The sequence below is a fragment of the Ursus americanus genome, chromosome 10 (genome assembly GCF_024610735.1).
Source record: "Ursus americanus isolate L20-20 chromosome 10, mUrsAme1.1.p, whole genome shotgun sequence".
Lineage (NCBI taxonomy): Eukaryota > Metazoa > Chordata > Mammalia > Carnivora > Ursidae > Ursus > Ursus americanus.
In genome coordinates, this window is record NC_142136.1 from 11,217,781 (window position 1) to 11,236,517 (window position 18,737).

The 18,737-nt window shown below is 44.6% G+C and overlaps 1 protein-coding gene across 5 annotated transcripts in view; it reads right to left on the minus strand.

Annotated features, from left to right (window-relative positions):
- Positions 1-1,114: 1,114 nt before the first annotated feature.
- The window catches only part of CLYBL (citramalyl-CoA lyase), a 249,291-nt gene continuing 231,668 nt past the window's right edge, over positions 1,115-18,737 (minus strand). For 3 of the 5 annotated variants that reach the window (XM_045810997.2, XM_087865019.1, XM_045811000.2), the window contains exon 8: positions 8,447-9,663. In XM_045810997.2, coding sequence (XP_045666953.1) covers positions 9,568-9,663 — 96 coding nt within the window. In that variant the 3' untranslated portion in view covers positions 8,447-9,567. Of the gene's footprint in view, positions 1,426-8,446; positions 9,664-18,737 lie in introns of those variants that run through there. The other 2 variants (XM_045810999.2, XM_045810998.2) reach the window with 2 other exon arrangements.

Genomic DNA, 18,737 nt, shown 5'->3' on the forward strand with positions numbered 1-18,737 from the left:
CCACCCCCAAAAGGAATATGGTTAAGAATACGTTAGAAATCAAATTTTACGTCCTTGAACTGTGTCACTTGTAAGTATCATGAATTTCAGGCTGCATACTCAAATAATTTCTACTAAAACATAAAGAACCAGTAATTCGGGATCCCTATCTTTATTGCTTAAATAGAATCTGAATGTTGCCTTTGCATTAGGACAGCATGACCAAATGCAGGACATTAGGAATAGCAGTTTTGGCAGCAATATTTAATTTACTGAATAATTAGCAGCCTCATTGGCATTTCTACTTTGATTCCCAAAGTACAATATTAGCTGTCCTCTGCACTCGGGCTCTCTGCAGTAAAATGGGCTAATATACTTCCTGTGCCAAGTTCACAGTAAATGAAGGACTATGGAGCAGCCTGCAAGCAGCTTGCGATTGAAGATGCTAGATTTACTTCCAAAACATGGACACAGAATTAGAAAAAAAATTTTTTTACCCCATTTTGTTTTCTTTCCTGTATTTGTTGATTTTGCATTTGGAATGGCAAGGGGAGGAAGGGAAGTGAGACTCTAAGGAAAAGGGAAGTGGAAGCAGACCAACAGCAGACACAGGGACTAGAGAGGGGAGAAGAGACAGAGAATGAAGGGCAAGGAGGAGGGCTGAAGCAGTGAGGCCAGAGCCAAGAGGAGGCCCAGAGAGCTAATACGGCTTGGTGAGTACACCCTCTGTCTTTGAGGGCTACATCCTGCTCCTTCATCCCTCCACTGGGATTCCTTTCTTTAGACCACCCAAGACATCCTCCAGCCACTTAGACCAGTCCTCAGTGGGCAGTCACGCAAAAGTTTGGTCTAGGGAGTGATCCAGGGCCTACAGGAGCCAGGGGGCCATGGAGGCCCACTTCAAGGTGGCATTTGCCTGGTGGTGGAGCTTCCTGACTGCGTCTGATGCGCAGCTGTTTCAGTTGCGATGGGCTCAAGTATCTTTGCTAGGTCAGGCATTGTGTCTGAGGGAGGCAGTCATTGAAAACGAGGTTGCAGGGGCCCCTGGCTGGCTCTGTCGGTGGTGTGTGTGATTCTTGATCTCGCGGTTCTGAATTCAAGCCCCATGTTGGGCATGGAGCCTACTTAAAAAAATGAAAAAGAGGTTTCAGCTATTTTCTCATTGTTTCAAAAAATTTATTTGGAACTTCCTTAGTGGGGAACTTAATGTAAAACCAGAAATCTGAGGAGTTCTTGTGTGTGGAGCTGTGTGGTTTAGTGGTTTAAGTTTGAGACATTTGTTGTAGGCTTGGTTTTGCCAGCTGTGTGACCTTGAGCAAGTCCACTGAAAGGGCCAATATTTGCACAACTCCAGGAGGCATACTCACATTGCATTTTTTCTATGGGAATGGAGCCCCCTTCAGCCAGGAATCGGTACTGCATAATCTTCTGGAGCTCCGGTGTCCTCTACAAAATCAGGGTGGTTGGAAAGAATGATAACATGAATTTGTAGTCAGAACAGCTCTATAGTGAGAACAATTTCCATGGTCCAGGAATGGGACTAGGAGGTTCTGAACAACAACAAGAGAGCCACAAAGCTCCCCTGGAATGGGCATGGCTGTTGGGAGTGTGCCACCACGCCCAGCATGTCCAGGGATCGGTCCCACCAATATGTTCTCCTGAGAGGACATACCCTTCACCGGCCAATAAAAGCGAATGAGAAAATGGGGTTCACCTGATAGAAATTCATTTTCCAGCCAGCTTTGCTGCAGGGGAGGGGGTGGTGGGGGTGGGTTCCTGTCCTGGACTGCAGCCCAGGTTCAGCACCGGGATGGAAATTATTTAACCTTTCCTGAATGCCTGCTGTGCACCAAACCAAGCATGATGCTAGTATTTTCTAAAAAGTACCTTATTTATTTATTTATTTATTTATTTATTTATTTATATTTATTTGGCATTCATTCTTCTTTAAAGGTTATTTTTTTAAATCGTGGTAAAACCTACACATCACTGGATGCAGGCTGCCTTGAAAAGGCTGAGACCCTGGGCAGCTGTCTGCAGCTGAGGCAGATGCTGAAGGAGGAGCTGACAGCTGGAGGCTGTCTGCTGACCTCCCTGTCCCGGCCGGCTGAGCGAGCGAGTGGGGACGGTGGAAGGGGCACCCGGGTGGTACATTTCCATGCCACTGTCTCCTCACAGCAATGCTTAGAGTTAGGTCTTATTATTCTAGTTGAAAAAACTGATACTCCGAGGGAATAAATGACTTGTCTGAATGTAACACAACCTGGTCATCGGAAAGCCAGGATTAGAACCTAAGTGTCTGATGGAGGAAAGACTCTGTTCCTAATTCGAATGAACACGCTTGCAGCGAACTCTTTTTGGGGGTGAGAGATGAGCAGGAGAGGGATGTGGAGATGCATGGCAATGTCCAGTATTCAGGGCATCCACACTCTTTGGGGGACACACACACAGAACAGCAGCCATCTGATCCAGTGCAATGGAAGGACTGGGGAGGGTCAGCAAATCATCTGTGGGGAGTTGGGGAGACCTCACAGATGTGACCTCCACGGTATGTCTTGAAGAATGGCTAGGAATTTGTTGGGTGTGACCAAGAGGAAGGGGTTGCAGCTTATGCATAGGCTTTGCAGAAGAGGGTCAGGAGATGCAGCCAGTCCTAGTCTGGCTGCAAGTGGCCAGAGTCCTTTGGCAGAGGTGATGTGGCACTGGTGTGGAAATGCCAGTGGGGCTGCTGGCTGTGGGAGCTCCCTCAAGCCAGACTGGGAGATGCATCTCAGAGTTCCCCCCCACCCCGGCCCCCCAGAAGTCACTGCATGAATTCCAGTCCCTGGAGATCCACTGGAGGAAACGGGGGTGCTCCTTTCCTCATTTGGGAGTTCGGATTATTAACACAGCTTTCCTGGAGAATCTAAGCCAGAAATTCATGTTAGTTTTTACGTTCTTCCTTCCATGGAACTCAAAAGAGCCCATTAAAAAAAAATTAAGCCACATGCCTAGAGTGTGTAGTCTTCTGAAGAAACTCTCCACCACAAGGCTATCTGAAATGGAATGTTCATTTTTCTCTTGATTCTTTTACTGTGTCTGAATAACTAAGGCAATTTATTCATTGTTTCAAAACAAAACAGAACGCAGCCAAACCAGCTACGAGGCATTAGGTAGACCAAAAAAAAAAAAAAAAAAACAAAAAACAAAAAAAAACAAAAAACAAATCCAGTTTCTTGTCACTGAATTTCTCCCCTATCAGCTCTCTCACAACATGTAATGAAGGGAATCTTGAAAATTCTTTCCAGGGCTTAGAGTAACCTCTGGGACCAGTTTTCTATATGTTTACATGTTGCACACACAGTGTGAGAAATTGATTTTGACCAATGGAGAAGTCTAACATAGTTACAGGGCTCCCTCTGGGTCAATAGGCACAGGTGATCGAGGGTGAGTTTTCTATCCTTTCTGATAAATAGAAAACTTTGTCTTTGACTTAAGGTTCAGCATTTAAACCAAGGGAACTTCCTTGGTTCCTGAACAAGAGCTCATACTGGAGAAAGGCGCCTCCGGTTGGCCAAATTCTGTCCTAAGCCGAAGCACAGCTTTCCAATTCCCTGTGTATGGCCAAGGGGAGAATGGGACAAGAATGAGTGTTTGTTCCCTTAATAAGTCTGACAGGCTGTCTACAAACTGACTTTACTCTTCAGACTTCAGGCAGGACTTCCGGCTTCAGAACTGCAGCCTGGCCGAGCTCCCAGAGACCAAAAGAGGAGGGGAGAAGGAGATAAAATAGGTGAAAAAAGTGGCTGGTTTTCCAAGCATATGGTGTGTAGTTTTTCAAACGTTTTAAATTCTTAATCCGCACCTCTCTTGTTACTATCACTGCTATAGTCAATGGCACTTTTGGTTGCCGCATTTGACATTATTTTACGCCTTTGCTCTTCCTTTGACTTCACACAAGTGCGTTTTAATTTTGAAAGAAAAGTGCATCCGGAACCAGTCCTACGACTTCCATACTAGCTAGCTGTTTGGCACTGGGTCAGGCTCAACAGATGTTTGTTGAATGAATAAACGAATGAATGGATCCTCTCAAAAAAGTTCAGAGAAATCTTTACTTTCGGGAAAGTTTTCTTGTTTGTTTTGTTTTTAAACTCGTTATTATCACTTATAGTATCCTCTATGGATTTGAGAGGGAAATTGGCAAAGTTGGTTTTTGAATCTTTTGAAGAAACTCAAGCAAAAAGCAATCTAAAATGGAATGCTCATTTTTCTCTTGATTCTAATACCGTGTTAGAATATCGTGGGAAATTCAACTCAATGACTAAAAGCAGCGGGACCCGAATCCTCCGCAGGTCCCTCTGGCCACGAATCCGGATTCGAGCCTGACAGACTAAGGGCGCGCGGGGGTCTGGTCAAGGAGATCTGGGCCCAGGAGATGGGCCAGTCGCTTGCAGGGTCCCTAGGGCTCGTCCTTGCGCCCGGCCCAGGCGCTGACTTCGGGGCTGGAGGGACATAGGGTCGGCCGGTCCCCAGGGTAGGCGCGAGGACCCCGCGCAGGTGTCGGGCCTGTGCGCGGGGTGCGCCAGGGGTGCTGGGGGCCTGGGAGACCCGAGAGAGACGTTATTGTTACACTGTAACGAGTCTGATTAACATGCTCCTGACACTTTCCCTTAGTTTCTCCGGCTCCTAGCAACAGCTCACAAAGGCGCGGGATTGTCCCGGGCTCCGCGGGGACACGGGGCAGCCTTTGATCTGCCACCATTACAGCGGAGCTGCGCGACAGGCTCGCGGGCTCCGGGCGGCCCGCGGCGGGCGGGCGGGCGAGGCCCGCAGTCCCGGCCCACTGGGCTCCTCCGATCCAGGCCGCGCCCCGCCGGGAAGGGACGGCGCGCCTCGGGAGGGCGCGCGCGGTGCCTCCGGGGCCGCCAGTATCCGCGTTCAGGTGTCCTCGCGCGCCGCCGGCAGCTCTCGGTCTTCGGGAAGCGAGGGTGGCTGGGGACGCCGGCTCCGCGTGTCCCGGCCCCGCAGGCGCACGTCCTTGCGACGGGGCGCGCTGCCCGGGCTCGCCGAGCCCTTCCCGTCGGAAGAAGCAAACACCGAGCCGTTCACTTAAAAATTTAAAAAGAAAGGGCGCGAGCGACAAATCCCTTGTCTTTTACAAGACTTGTAAACAGTTTTTGTTTTTTGTTTTTTTAAATAAAAAAATCTGCAGGCTTCAGTCCGCTTAGCTGGAACGGGGTCGGATCGACAGCAAAGGACCACAAAAGGCGCTAACGACGATTTCAGTTCCTTTCCAAACACATCACTTTATGTCGTTGGCAATTCTTAACCGATTCGGAAGGAAATATGCTGCCATATAATTGCTGGAATGTAAACAAACTACCACTACCAACATCCACAATCACCCATCACAGTACAGCAAAAAGCTGCCCGGTACCACGGCGCAAGCCTTCAGGTACTAAGTTAGGTATTTTAAAGTTAATTTCTTTGCCATTTTGTTCGCTCTCTTCGCCCTCCACCCCCGCCCTGATTTAAAATAAAGCGCGAAAGGAAGATTAAAGTTTTAACATTTAAGTGTTGAGCTGTTCTAATTACTTTCCTCCACTTTCCCCCGAAATTGCAATGTGAAAACTTCGCGGGGGAGGGTCTCTGGGCTGGGAGGACTGTGTCCCGGAGCCTGGGGCATAAACTCCGCGGTGACAGACCGGTTCGGTGCCCCTCCCCGGCATTAATATGCACAAGATCCTGCTGGTAATCTTATAACCTGTTTTGTAGGATCAATTGCCTTCCAAGTACTAGAGATAAAAATAAAAACAAAAACGGACGACAGTTAGCTTTCCAAGGTGAACGGAAACCATAAAACCAGAACGTCCTTCAAATTAAAAAGCATGTATTCTTTTTTTATCCTCTTAAGACATCGTTAGAAAATATAACGTCTCCAGTGAAGGTCAGTTTTCCCAACAGGGGCAGAACTATTCAGGGGTTGATGTGTTAAAGATGATAACAGGTATATTTTAGAAAAGGAAAAAAAAAAAAAAAACCAACAAAACAAAAAACACAAACCTACATGGTCTGTTCCATTTGCCCAGCAAAATATGGCAAGCAACGAGCTACTTTCAAATTCAAATAGGAGGCGGTGACGGTGAAGTCTTCTTGAGGCAGCTTTTCCCAGCCTGTCCCTGGAGAAGCAGACCTAAGGGCAGCCAGCGGTTCAATACTTGGAAATCTGAAGGGAACTGCACCCAGATGCCTGGGAAATTCCCAACTTGTGCTCACAGACAGTGCCTGACTCCACTGGAGTTTCCCCTCACCATTTCAATAAAACATGATTGTACTGATATAATCCTCTATACATTAAAATGAGGTTGTCACAGATTGTCATTAAGACCTCAGTAAAACAATGAAGACATTATTGGGCACCCCCCCTCAGGCAAGGTATTAGGGGAATAAAACAATCTACACCACACGGGTCCTATTGAGATTAATGAAAAAATTATGCAAAAAAAAATCTCAATTTCATTTTCCCGTGACAGGGCTTTGCATACATACAGTCAGTCCTGCCCTGCACCTGATGATTTATTAAACTAATCTACAGTGATCACCACTGATGTTCTCAACTCAATCTTGTCCTGGCTCATTTTCTAAGTAATTGTTTCTCATTAGTTCTGATAATGTTTTAATAGTGTTACCCATAATTTAGCCCCCAAGAATTAATAACAAGGGGGTGATATGGCGAAGCAGCTTGTGATGAGCTACACAAAATATAAACAGGTATGGTTTTTAATTAATCAAATGGCTGCGATCTCCTCTTCTTGTAGTCCATTGCTAGCTGGAGGAATTCTGGATCCTGGAGCCCAGGATCTCTGACCCTAACTAAACCCTCTTCTGGGGCCCTCGTTTAGGGTTTCTGCTCAGAGTGGACCAGAGCAGACTGGTCCAGATTTTTGGCTCTAGTGGGTCCTAGTCTCATGATTTTACCATAATTGGGAACACAGGGTTACGAGGAAGATCATAAATGCGACATCTGGGTGTCAGGTAAAGATGTGGTGACCAGTCAGTCCCACATTGTAGGGGATCTAGGAATCCACGGGTCTGTTGGTCATGGGGGTGGGGAGTCCTAGCCAAGTCCAGGCTCTCAGCACCACCCAGAGACCTTACTAAGTGGACTGCTTTTCCCGAGGTCCCAATGCTTTCACCCCGGCATCTGAGGTTCCCTCAGAGGGAGGGCTTGGCTCTCAGTGAGCCCCTGGCCTGAGGAGGTCTACCTTAGGGTTTGGGGGCTGCCTGTGTAACTGGGGTGGAGAGATGCCTGCCCTTTCATCCTGTCAAAGCCTCCACCGGTTAACTGCACCAACACACAAGAATGGGAAAGGGCAGTTGGGTTGAAGTGGGGGCTGCCTGTAGGGAAGAAAGAAGGAAGGCTTTTATTTTCTTGTAAGACAGGCGCTGTGTAGGCTAGTTCTAACACCCTGAGGAGGAGGTGTGTGTAAGGGACAGGTCAGGATGAGATGAGGCCTCCCTTTGCTTTCTGCCTTCTGAGCAGTCCCCCTGTGTCTGTGTGTTCTGAGCAGAGGGGTCTGAACCAGGTCTACCGTCCTGGATCACCCCAGTGCACACCTGGCTGCCAGCCTACGACACACAGCTGCGACAACAGTGGTGGTGGTGGGTGCTGCCTCTCCTGTGACTGTTGCCCGCTGCCCCTGTCTGCAGGCCTGAAGCCCAGTCTGACGGGAGGCCGGTCTTCCCACATTGGCTGAGATGCCATCCTCCTCCTTCCAGCCGCCCCATGTGAGGATGGGGCTAGCTCCTACCTTCCTTTCCAGCTAACTTGGGGGCAGCACAGGACGACCAAGGTGAAGAGTGACAATGCTCTCATGAGGGGCTAGAGAGAGGGGTGCACAGAGGAGAGGAGACCCACAGCCAACGCAGTCCAGGACCCCAGCTTAGCACATCCCATCCCTGCTTAAGAGCTGTCTACTCAGATCCCAGGTCTGGGATTATTAGTTGGTGTTTCAAGAATGTGTTTCCTCAGAACCATCCTGCCTGGATCCAGTTCCTTCCCTGCCTGCCTGTCAGAACTGAATCATCCCCTTCCTTCAGTGCACTGGGTGGGCGGGTGTTGCAGGACGGTGTGTGGGCCTCTCCCACTCGGCTTGAGTTCCATGGCACCCTTCCTTGTATAACCTTCAACTCTACTTCCCTCTCAACTTCCTGTAGGAACTGGAAGAGGCAGGGGCAGAGTAGACCCCTGGCTGGGCCATACAGTAGGGGCCATGGAGGAAATAAACAACAAGGGCGTAGGAGGGGTGAAAAATGAAAATAAAAAAACAACTGTTTTCTATTTACAAATTTAAATAAACAGAACAGCCTTCCCCGCGGTGTTTGTCTAAGAGTAGCAGCTTTGCTGCTGTGTAGGTCATGAAAAGGTTGGTGTAGAGTTTAAAACTTCCCATTCTGTTAATTTCTTAAAGAACAGTCGTCCAGAGTCTCAACACAAAAGCTCATGATTTAATGAGGAGCAGAAACAAAATCTCTGATTGTTGGTGTTTCAAATTTCATTGGCGTCCTCTGGCAAACACAAGTTGATCCTTCCCAGCTTCAATACCCTTTAGCCTTCAGTATAAGAGCACACGCTGAATAGGGAAGAATGGCTGGTTGTTATGTTTATTTACCCTTCCTACAAGCTGGGTTAACCTCTTCAAAACAGCTTTACTAAGCCCGTTAACCACACCGCCCATATGACCTGCAGCAGCATCTCTAATGTGATGCAAATCTCGCAGGGGACCATATGCACCAGCTCTGCCGCATTGTGTCTTCTTAGAGGCTACAAGTTTATTGCTGAGGGGGCCCTGTCCCGGCCATACATTTACAGGGGGAAGTGGCCTCAATGGCAAACAGTTAAATGGGGAAATTAAGGGAGAGAATGGATGGTCTTGTGTTTCTGCACATTTTTTTTTAATTGCTGTTAACTGTTGACCCAAAGCATTCACCCAGGATGAGGGCTTTCATAGTTCTCACCTACCCATTCAAATGTATGGATGTTTCATTTTGGGAGGTGGAGGTTAAGAGAAATCAGTTTTGAAGATTTATTTTTAGAAGCTATCCGATACTTAACTTTTCTATGCCATCTCTCATTTTATCAGATTTCTAGTGAAATAAACATAACCCCTTCATTTAATGACTATTTTTTAAGACTGGCCTTAAATTATTTACAGCATCGAGTAATGAACAATGTGGGAAACATCTAACGTGAGAAATGTGAAGGGAGCATACATATTCGAGAAAGATCTGTTTCATTAAAAACCTAACATCCCCCCAGCCCATCTCTCTCCACTATTTTACCTCCCCGTGAAATCATAAGTGCGTATCTGTAAGACATTAATGAGCAATAAAGTCATAAGCTTGGAACCAAAAAGGAAGAAGTTCATTTTTAGAGGAATAACTGGCCAGTGAGATAACACACACACACAAATTGTGATTAACATGAACTGTAAATGGGAGAAAGGTTCCAATCTGGCATACTAACAAGTTGCCTTGAGTATTATGGTTTGTCTTTAAGAAACCCACTGTATATGTTCAGCCCACCTGATGAGAGCTTCATTTAACAGATCATTTTTCCTTGACGGATGTGGCAAGCGTAACAATGTTCTGGGCTTGCTTCAGTAATGGCATGTCGATCATACTCCCTTGGAAAGTAAAGGCTCCCTGGAAAACAGAGAATACAAACTTCCTGAAAGAATGTTCAGAAATTATAGGCTTCCTTTCTGTGCATACTTGTACAACAAGAACATTTTAGAGTCTACCTGAATTACATTGGCTTTCCTACCCAACTTTTGAGAAAGCCAAAGTAAATTACAGGGGAAAGATTTATTTTTTTCCTCCTAAAGAGGGGAGAAAAAAACCCTTCAGCTTTTTAATGGAGGGGAAAAGCATCACACAGAAGGTATTTGAAACTGTTCATTTAACTCTTGAAATCAAGCAGAAAACAACTATGGAAGGAAAATGCAAATACTTCCTTACATAGTTTTTAAAATATTGCATAGAACTTTAGAAATAGTAATATGCTCTGGTAACTGATTGTTGTTTGAAAAAATAACTGTATGATCAGGTTAATGGCAAAATGCTTCCTTCTTGTAATATAATTGAGGGGTAACACTATCATGTGATGAGAAAATGAAGGTAGGATTGTACGCAATAAAAAGAGATTCCTCTGTTGGCACAGATGTGCAGAAGAGGACTAGAGTGACAAGGGACATGAGCCTGTAACAAAGAAGTCACAGGTCTGTTGAATGGTGAGTCTGGAAAGAATCTGAGATCTCCTGGTTTATCCCCATTTTATGGATAAACTTTTTCAAATACCTATTGAATGTGTCATGTGATCTAGGTCCTGTTCTAGATGAGGAAACTGAGGCTCAGTGTAGTTAGGTGATTTTCTAAGGTTGCGTGACTAGGAGAAGTTAGAGCTGGAGTTAATTCTTGGGTATCGGAACCTCAAGCCTTTATCAGAAACCCCCATATTAAGGTAACAAGGTAGTGTCTTCACTGCATCAGAAAAAGAAAAATTAACTGGACAGAATGCAGTATGCGTAGAATCTGAAGCTAATGTCTGGTTATTTACATTCTTTTAATCACTTCTTCTTGCTGTTTACAATCACAGCTCTTCTTCTCTTTCCTTCCACCCGTTGGCAAGGATGCTGGTGGATGGGAGCAATCATAATCCTTGCTGATGGTCCATCTGTATATACTGCTGCCCATTTCTAATCTCAAAAATACCATCTCTTGACAGACAATGTTGTCATTACTCAAAAGTTCTTGGATGGGTCTCCTGGTTTCTCTGAAAACCCTTATCTCCCACAATTACAAGAGTTACACATAGAATGGAGATTTTAAAAAGTGGCAGGGGATCCTTAGCAATGACTTTGGAATTTATTTTTCAATCAAGAGAGATTTAAAAGGCACTGGGGATTAGAGTTTTCTCCAGTGGGTACCTAACCTTCTCGGCCTTAGAATGGTAAATCTGATTCACATGAGCACCTGTGCTGGCCTAAAATCCTATACCTTAAGTCATTTTCCAACCCTCTCATTTTACTATTTATATTTCTAGATGGACTTTTGCCTAATTTCACTCGGCCTAGAGTGAATTTTGGTCATCCCTGTGACCATGATGAATTTTATGAATTCAGTTAGAAGTTCCAAGGATGTTCTGTGGGTTAGCATAGCATGTGAAATCAGGGTGGGGGACTCATGCTGTTTTACAAGGCAATAGTCTAGTTTTCTTATTGGAGTAAATGATGAAGACCAAAGGCCTCCTGGTTATCTGCCCACCAAGTGGATTATGGCCCTGTAAAACAGCACATCTGTCCTGCTAAGGTTTAAATAATAGGCTGGAGAGATGAAATTAGAATAGATGCACATGAAATCAAAACGATGCACAGAGAATCAAAATGATGGCCTTGGGTTTATGCCATGTTTCCCAAATCTGCTTTGGGTTCCACATGCACATCAAAGATGCAAAATATTTCATGGAGATCATTTCTTTCTTTTACAGTGGCAGAGTTTGCTTGGCTTCCTTCATTAAGCCTAAGCTGAAAAACAAAGCTCAACATCTATAATATGGTTGGGGTTTTTAACATAAGGCTCTACATGTGAAATGTGAATGGGTCTGTCGGTTAGGATTTAGAAAAATGCAGTTTGTCAAATGTTACTTGGATTTGTGGGGAGGGTTTGAAACAGTCCTTAATGAATGATTAGAGATAAGTTTCCATTTTACAGCCCAGTGCTTTCCTGAGAAATTGGCATACCATTTCAAAAAGTATAGAGAACCTCCATCAGCTGGAAGATTCAGACTATAATTTGGTTTAAAATGCCTTTAAATAGTAACTTATTCACAGTTAACTACCTTAACAACCAGGACTACAACAACAATAATAGCTATAATTTTTTGAGCAGTTGCTAGATCAGGGACTGCGCCAGAGACTTGACATGCTTTATTTCATGTAATGCTTGTAACAACACTATTAGGTAGATACTATTATGCAACCCTAAAAATTTCTTTTAAAAAATTCTTTTTAATTGTGGCAAAAACACATAGCTTAAAATTAATCACCTTAACCATTCTGACATGTACACTTAGTAATGTTAAGTATATTTGCATTGCTGTGCAACAGATCTCCAGAAATGTTTCATCCTCCAGAACTGAAACTCTGTACCCATTAAACAATTTACTCCCCGTCCCCTCTCTGGAAGCCCCTGGCAGCCACCATTCTATTTTGTTTCTGTTGAACGTTTTGTACCTATCCTCATTTTATAACTGAGGGAACTGGGGCACAAAGGACTTAAACTTACACATGCCTGCCCTGTAGCTACTGAGTATGGAACTGGGATAAAAGCCAGCTCTAGCTGATCCAAAGGGTGTGCTCCAGGCTTATACACTAGGCTTATAGATTGAAAAGTGTTTTTTCTTTTCTTTTCTTTTTAAAGATTTTATTTATTTATTTGAAAGAGAGAGAGAAAGAGCATGAGCTGGGGGAGAGGCAGGGGAAGAGGGAGAAGCAGAATCCCTGCTGAGCAGGGAGCCCGATGCCGGGCTCCATCCCAGGACCCTGGGATCGTGACCTGAGCCAAAGGTGGATACTTAACCGACTGAGCCACCCAGGCACCCCTAGATTGAAAAGTGTTTTCTGAGTGGGTTTCCTGACCAACTGGATCAGAATCATCTGAGGGGGACACTAGGGGACGTGGCTTGTTAAAATGCATATAGGGCCCCATCTTATACGGTTTGATACAGAAGGCTGGGGGTGGAGGGTTGGCCAGGAATCATCTCAGGATTCTAAAGCACATTCGAGTTGGAGCTGTTCTGTGTTTTAGCTCCCCTGCTTAGAAATAATTAGGCTGAGTTTGATATGGATCCGACCTGATCCTTGCCCTCTAGGAGCAGTGTGCTGGAGGAGACAGGGAAGAAAAGCAGGTGCCATAAAATGCAACAAGAATTAGAAAAAAGGCCAGTGTGATGAGCACAGAGAGATCTGATGGTCTGAAATGAGTGCCCTTCTTGTGCACTCAGGGTCACTTTTGCCAGTTCGTACTGTTTACGTGGATATGATACTGTGTTCCTAGCGCATATCATGCATTCCTGGCTAGAGTTGCCATGGAGCTCTGTACGCAGTGGGCTCTTATTCAACTGTTACCTATTGAGTTATTTGTTGTAGTAAATCACTGGTCAATCACTTTGGCATATTTTACTGTACACATATTTAGGGTTTCAGACTCCTGGAAGTGAAGGGCAACACCATCTTAGCATACGTGTTATCCGTATAGCAAAGAAAACAATTACTCTTAGGCTATAGTTTTTCTAACAACTCAGTTATTGCCCGTTGGTAAGACAAGCATTGAGATAACATGAATTCTGCCAGACCTGGAAGCTCTTCACAGAAATGAATGTGACTTACAGTTTAATAGCAGAAGTCATGATGATGGTGGTGGTGGTGATGACAATAGTAATCATCCACAGGAAACATTTAGAGGAAATATTCATATATTTTACATTTCTGGCACTTAATACTTGAGAATTTTTTCTCTAGAGTACTAAAAGGATAATTTACTAGAAACACAAATTGATCTAATTCTTTCCCTACTCTTTAGTTTTCAAATAACGTCTCCGAGCGCTCAGGGAGTTCTCTCTGGCATTCCAGTGATGGTGGTGCTCTGTTGGCACAAACGATAACGTTTGAGTAGAGCTGTCATAGTCCTTCTTTTGTAGGGTGACATTCCTCTCGTACGACTCTAAGCCTAATGCTCGGTGAAATATTTACCTCACAGCAGTTCTCAGTGAATTCCTAAACTTTTGTCAGCATTGACCATTAGGAAATTTCTCTTCTGGATCTTTGTTGTGCCCTCTATTTGCTCAAATCTTGCAGGCCCAGCGTGGGCCTTACTCACAAAATCAGCTGTTCCTCCCTACTCCTCAAAAAAGGGGGAGGATGATACTCCACTGAGGTATTCTGATGGACACTTTCATTCTTCTTTCTTTCCCATTTTTCACCCCATCACCCTGGAGAGTCCTTGGACAGGCCCTAGGATAGCCCTTGGTCACCCCATGATTTGGTTATAACATTCTTTTTAAGGATGTTAGTTTGGGTGCCAGGCACCCACAGCTCAGTGGGAGGTCTCACTGAGAGACTGCTGGGATGCTGACTGCGGAGTTGCACCTTCCTAACTGGGATCATGTTGTGATCTTTCTAAAACACTGGATAGGATCATCCATTTGCTTAAACCTGGCTTTGGCTCCCTTTGGACTTACAAAATCAAATGCAATCTCCTTAGCAGAGATCCCAGGACTCCCCACGAGGAAATGAGACCCTGCGTCTGCTCTCAACCTTGTCTCCTGCCAGTCCACCCACACCCACACCCACTCACACTCTTCTGTACCTCTCCCGTATGCTCTGTTCTTTGCTCTCAAGGACCTTTCCCTGTCTGTCCTGTAAACTCCTCATCCTTCAAAATGTCAGAAGATGTCAGGTCTATGAAGTGTTTCTAGAATTCCCTGGTAGGGCTAATTTCTCCTTCCTTTTTTTTCTTTTCTTTTTTTTAAAGTAAACTTGAAAAAGGCGGTAGAGCATGCGACTCTTAATTTTGGGGTCGTGAGCTCAAGCTCTACATTGGGCATAGAGCTTACTTAAAAAAAAAAGTCACGTGCTCTACTGCCTGAGCCAGCCAGGTGCCCCTCTTCTTCCTTTCTCTGTATAGCCTCCCATTACAGCCCTTGTCACACTCCACTGTAATGATTTGTTTACAGTGCTGTCTTTCTCACTAAGCTGTGAGACCCTTGAGGAAGGGGCCATGTCTCATGTATCTTTGAATCCCCAGAACCCAGTACTCACATGGTTTGGAGTGGAGTTTGGCTCTTTTGTGGGGCTCGAGTTGGTTGGCTGAGGAGAGAGTGATATGGGAAGATGCTATCTATCTTACCTATCTCCTCTCCTTCCTCTGCAAGCATCTTTCTGTGCCACTTGATCTTTCCCTGGTCTGGTAATACTGATCAGTTGGCTAACACTCACTGAACCTCCAGTAGGACACAGTGACTTTCCCTAACAAATGTGATGCTGGGTTGGGGTCAGGTTAACTCATGCAAGTGACTTAACAGTTATTAAGTGCAAGCAAGTCTGTCGCATTTGTGGTACATAAGGACTGAGGAGCTACAGAGAAACAGGGCCATGAAAATGGAGGTAGTTTGGCCAGAGAAGGGCTCTGAGGAACAGATACATTTCAAGTCAGGTTTAGAAGGTCAGGGATGCCAAAGGAACAAGAGAGGGGCGGGGGATACTGGGAACGGCACGTAGAGACACACCAGTGGGGTTGGTTTTCTCTGTTCTGCAGGAGCCCTCCATGCCTCTGGTCACCAGTGATTCAATAGATCAAGCAAAATGAAGGAACACAGTATGAGATACTGCATCTTTCTATGGCTGAATGGGATTCTCTAGGATCTAAGGAAAGGGAGCCTGATCCAGCCTATATTAATATGGATGATTGCTGGTTCTGTTACTCATTAGCTGCTTAACTTTCCTTAAGCAGGAAAGACTTAGCTTTTGCTTGACGAAGTTGGACAGGAATCCACTGAAATCCCTCTGTTCTTGTTACATGCCCTGGTGGACCCAATACTTGCTCCTTCCAGGACCCTGAGGGGAAGAGGTTGAACAACTTGTTTCCTTTCCTTTATTCTGGGCATTCTCCCTCTGTCTAAGGGTGGTCTGGGGATCCAACAATGGGAAGGCTAAGACTTGGCCTGGTCCAGCTTTGCTTCTGAGTGGGACCGTCATAGATGGGTTGACCTGGGCACCAGGGGGAGGAGGCTGAAGGTAGGGGAAGAATGTTCATTCTCACCTGAGGAGGAAATATGGATTCCCTCAGCAACTACAGCTTAGGCTCTAGTCAGCAACAGACCTTAGTAATGCCTGGAATATTTATATCCAAACTGAAAATTGGAGAGGTGCAATCTTATTAGGAAGACCCATTGCCAGAAAAAGAGATTCATCTAATAGAACTTTATGATTTTACAAAATATTTCAAAGACATCTTCTCACTTACAGGAGGTAGGGCATGGTAATTTCTGTTTTACAAACGCAAATACTGCAGTTCAGATTTAGTTAACATTTTAAAGGAACTTATGGGAAGGATAGGACTAGAATCTAAGGTTTACCACCCCAAATCCCAAACTCTTCCCCCTATTTGGTGTACTCCAAGGTATGACGGGTAACAGCGCTATGTGAGATCATTAGAGAAAAATATTTAAATATAAATTTTTGTTAAAGATTTATTTATTTATTTGACAGAGAGAGAGAGAGAGCCAGCGAGAGAGGAACGCAAGCAGGGGGAGTGGGAGAGGAAGAAGCAGGCTCATAGCGGAGGAGCCTGATGTGGGGCTAGATCCCATAATGCCGGGATCACGCCCTGAGCCGAAGGCAGATGCTTAACAACTGCGCCACCCAGGCGCCTCTTAAATATAAAAAATTTTTAAATATATATTTATTTTACAGGATACTGTATATTTAAAAATTTTATTTTGATATGATTTACAAAAAATAACTACCATATCTAAACTGTTATTTCAGAGGTATTATTACTTAGGATGAGGCTGAAAAAAAATGATATATAGGTAAGGTACAGATAAGCAAATGTGTGAAAATGTAATTTTATTTCACTTTATTGTTTAAGATTTTATTTATTTATTTGAGAGACAGAGAGAGAGAGTGTGAGCACAGGGGGCAGGGAAGGAGCAGAGGGAGAGGGACAAGCAGACTCTGTGCTGAGCGTGGAGCCCAATGCAGGGCTCCATCTCATGACCCCGAGATCACCACCTGAGCTGAAATCAAGAGTTGGACACTCAACTGACTGAGCCACCCAGGCACCCTGAAAATGTAATTTTAATAACTGAATTCAGGAACAGAAATATAACATGCTTCCATCCTGAGTTTCTACTTGACAGATTTTACTATAATTATTATATCAGAAATACTGAATGATATTTTCAGTGAGAAAAAAATCAATAATAAATATGTGAATGACATTTTAAGTCCTCAAAAAACCTAAAGCACTTGTAAGAAGGACTAAAGGAGATGATGTTTGATCCTTGTATATGCTTCTCAGTATCAGGAACGCTCTGCTTTATAGATAAACATTTTAAAAAATTGCCATTAAGAGTAAAAGAGGGGCGCCTGGGTGGCACAGCGGTTAAGCGTCTGCCTTGGGCTCAGGGCGTGATCCCGGAGTTATGGGATCGAGCCCCACATCGGGCTCCTCTGCTATGAGCCTGCTTCTTCTTCTCCCACTCCCCCTGCTTGTGTTCCCTCTCTCGCTGGCTGTCTCTATCTCTGTCAAATAAATAAATAAAATCTTAAAAAAAAAAGGGTGTAAAAGAATATTTCTGAAGACTGGGAAATAGAGAACACATTTTTCTTATTTTAACACTTAAGTTGTGATAATTTGATAGGTATTTTAATAATATTTTGAATTAAAATTCAATAGCCAATTACTGCTATGGCCAGAGAGTTCCAAACGCTAATGTAGCTCCACATGAATTTCTAAAAGTTCAACTGAAGCCATTCAACACAGTCAACAATTCACATTGGGCTGATGTGTCATTACTACTAGCACTGAAATTCTGACAGATGACGTTCCATGGCCTTTAAAAGGGGAAGCCTTTTAAATGATTCCTAAGAATGTAATAGTTGGAATATCTGAATGGGGGTTAGTTTTGTACCAAACTGGGGAATGCAGTGACAACTCAGCCTGTTTAACTGTTTGGGAAGGCCCCTCAGCCCCTGCCTCAGACATGGCCTCAGGAGGGGTGTAGGGTATGGGGTGTGGGGGATCCTGCATCCTGGGCAACCTATCAGATTTATTTTCCAATTTCTGGAAGGTAAAAAAGCTTGAAGAAGCTCCTTTTTTATCCTTCCCATCTTTTCCCCTGTAGCTCTTTGACTGTAAAAACTCAGAGCACAGAACAATGAATGGGATATGAAAGGCAGGGCCCTGGTCCAGGGCAGTTCCACTGGCCAAGTCAGTAGTGGCCCAAGAGGACACCAAGGATTACCTGTCCAAGCAGCCCCTCTGTGACTTTCCACCAAACAGGAATAGGCATGGGCATTCCGACGGGTATTCTGTAGGTTGCAGCTGAGACAAACAGTACACACAGATACATACATAGAAAGGGTCTTGCTTCTCTAGGTTTCTCCCATTTAAGGCACCTTGATGCAGAGGTTAGGAATATGGGCTTTGAGGTCAGCTACACCTTGAATCCAAGCTCTGCTTTTTCCTAGCTGTGTGTGATATACAGCGAACAATATTTTATTTTTCTGAGCCTCAGTTTCTTCACCTGTAAAATGGGGATGAAAATCCCTCCCTTACAGAATTGTTGTGAGAATTAAATAAAATAATGTATCCAATGGCCTGTCACAGAACAGGCTCTCAGTCCATGGGAGCTGCAACTGCTAACCCCACTACCCTTCCTGTCACCACCACCGTGACTAGTCCCCTGACACTGCTGCCACGATCACTACCAGTGCTGTCACCTCTACCTGACTGCTGTCACCACCACCATGATCACTGTTATTGCCAGTGCTAGTGTTAGCCAGAGATGATTTAATTCCATTTCTCATAGAAAGATGCAGTGAGAAGCATAGTATTTGAATTATAACAGGATTTTATGATTTCAGAGTAGCTTTGAGGGTTCTGAGGGGTATCAACATTTTTTTTTAAAGACTTATTTATTTGAGAGAGAGAGA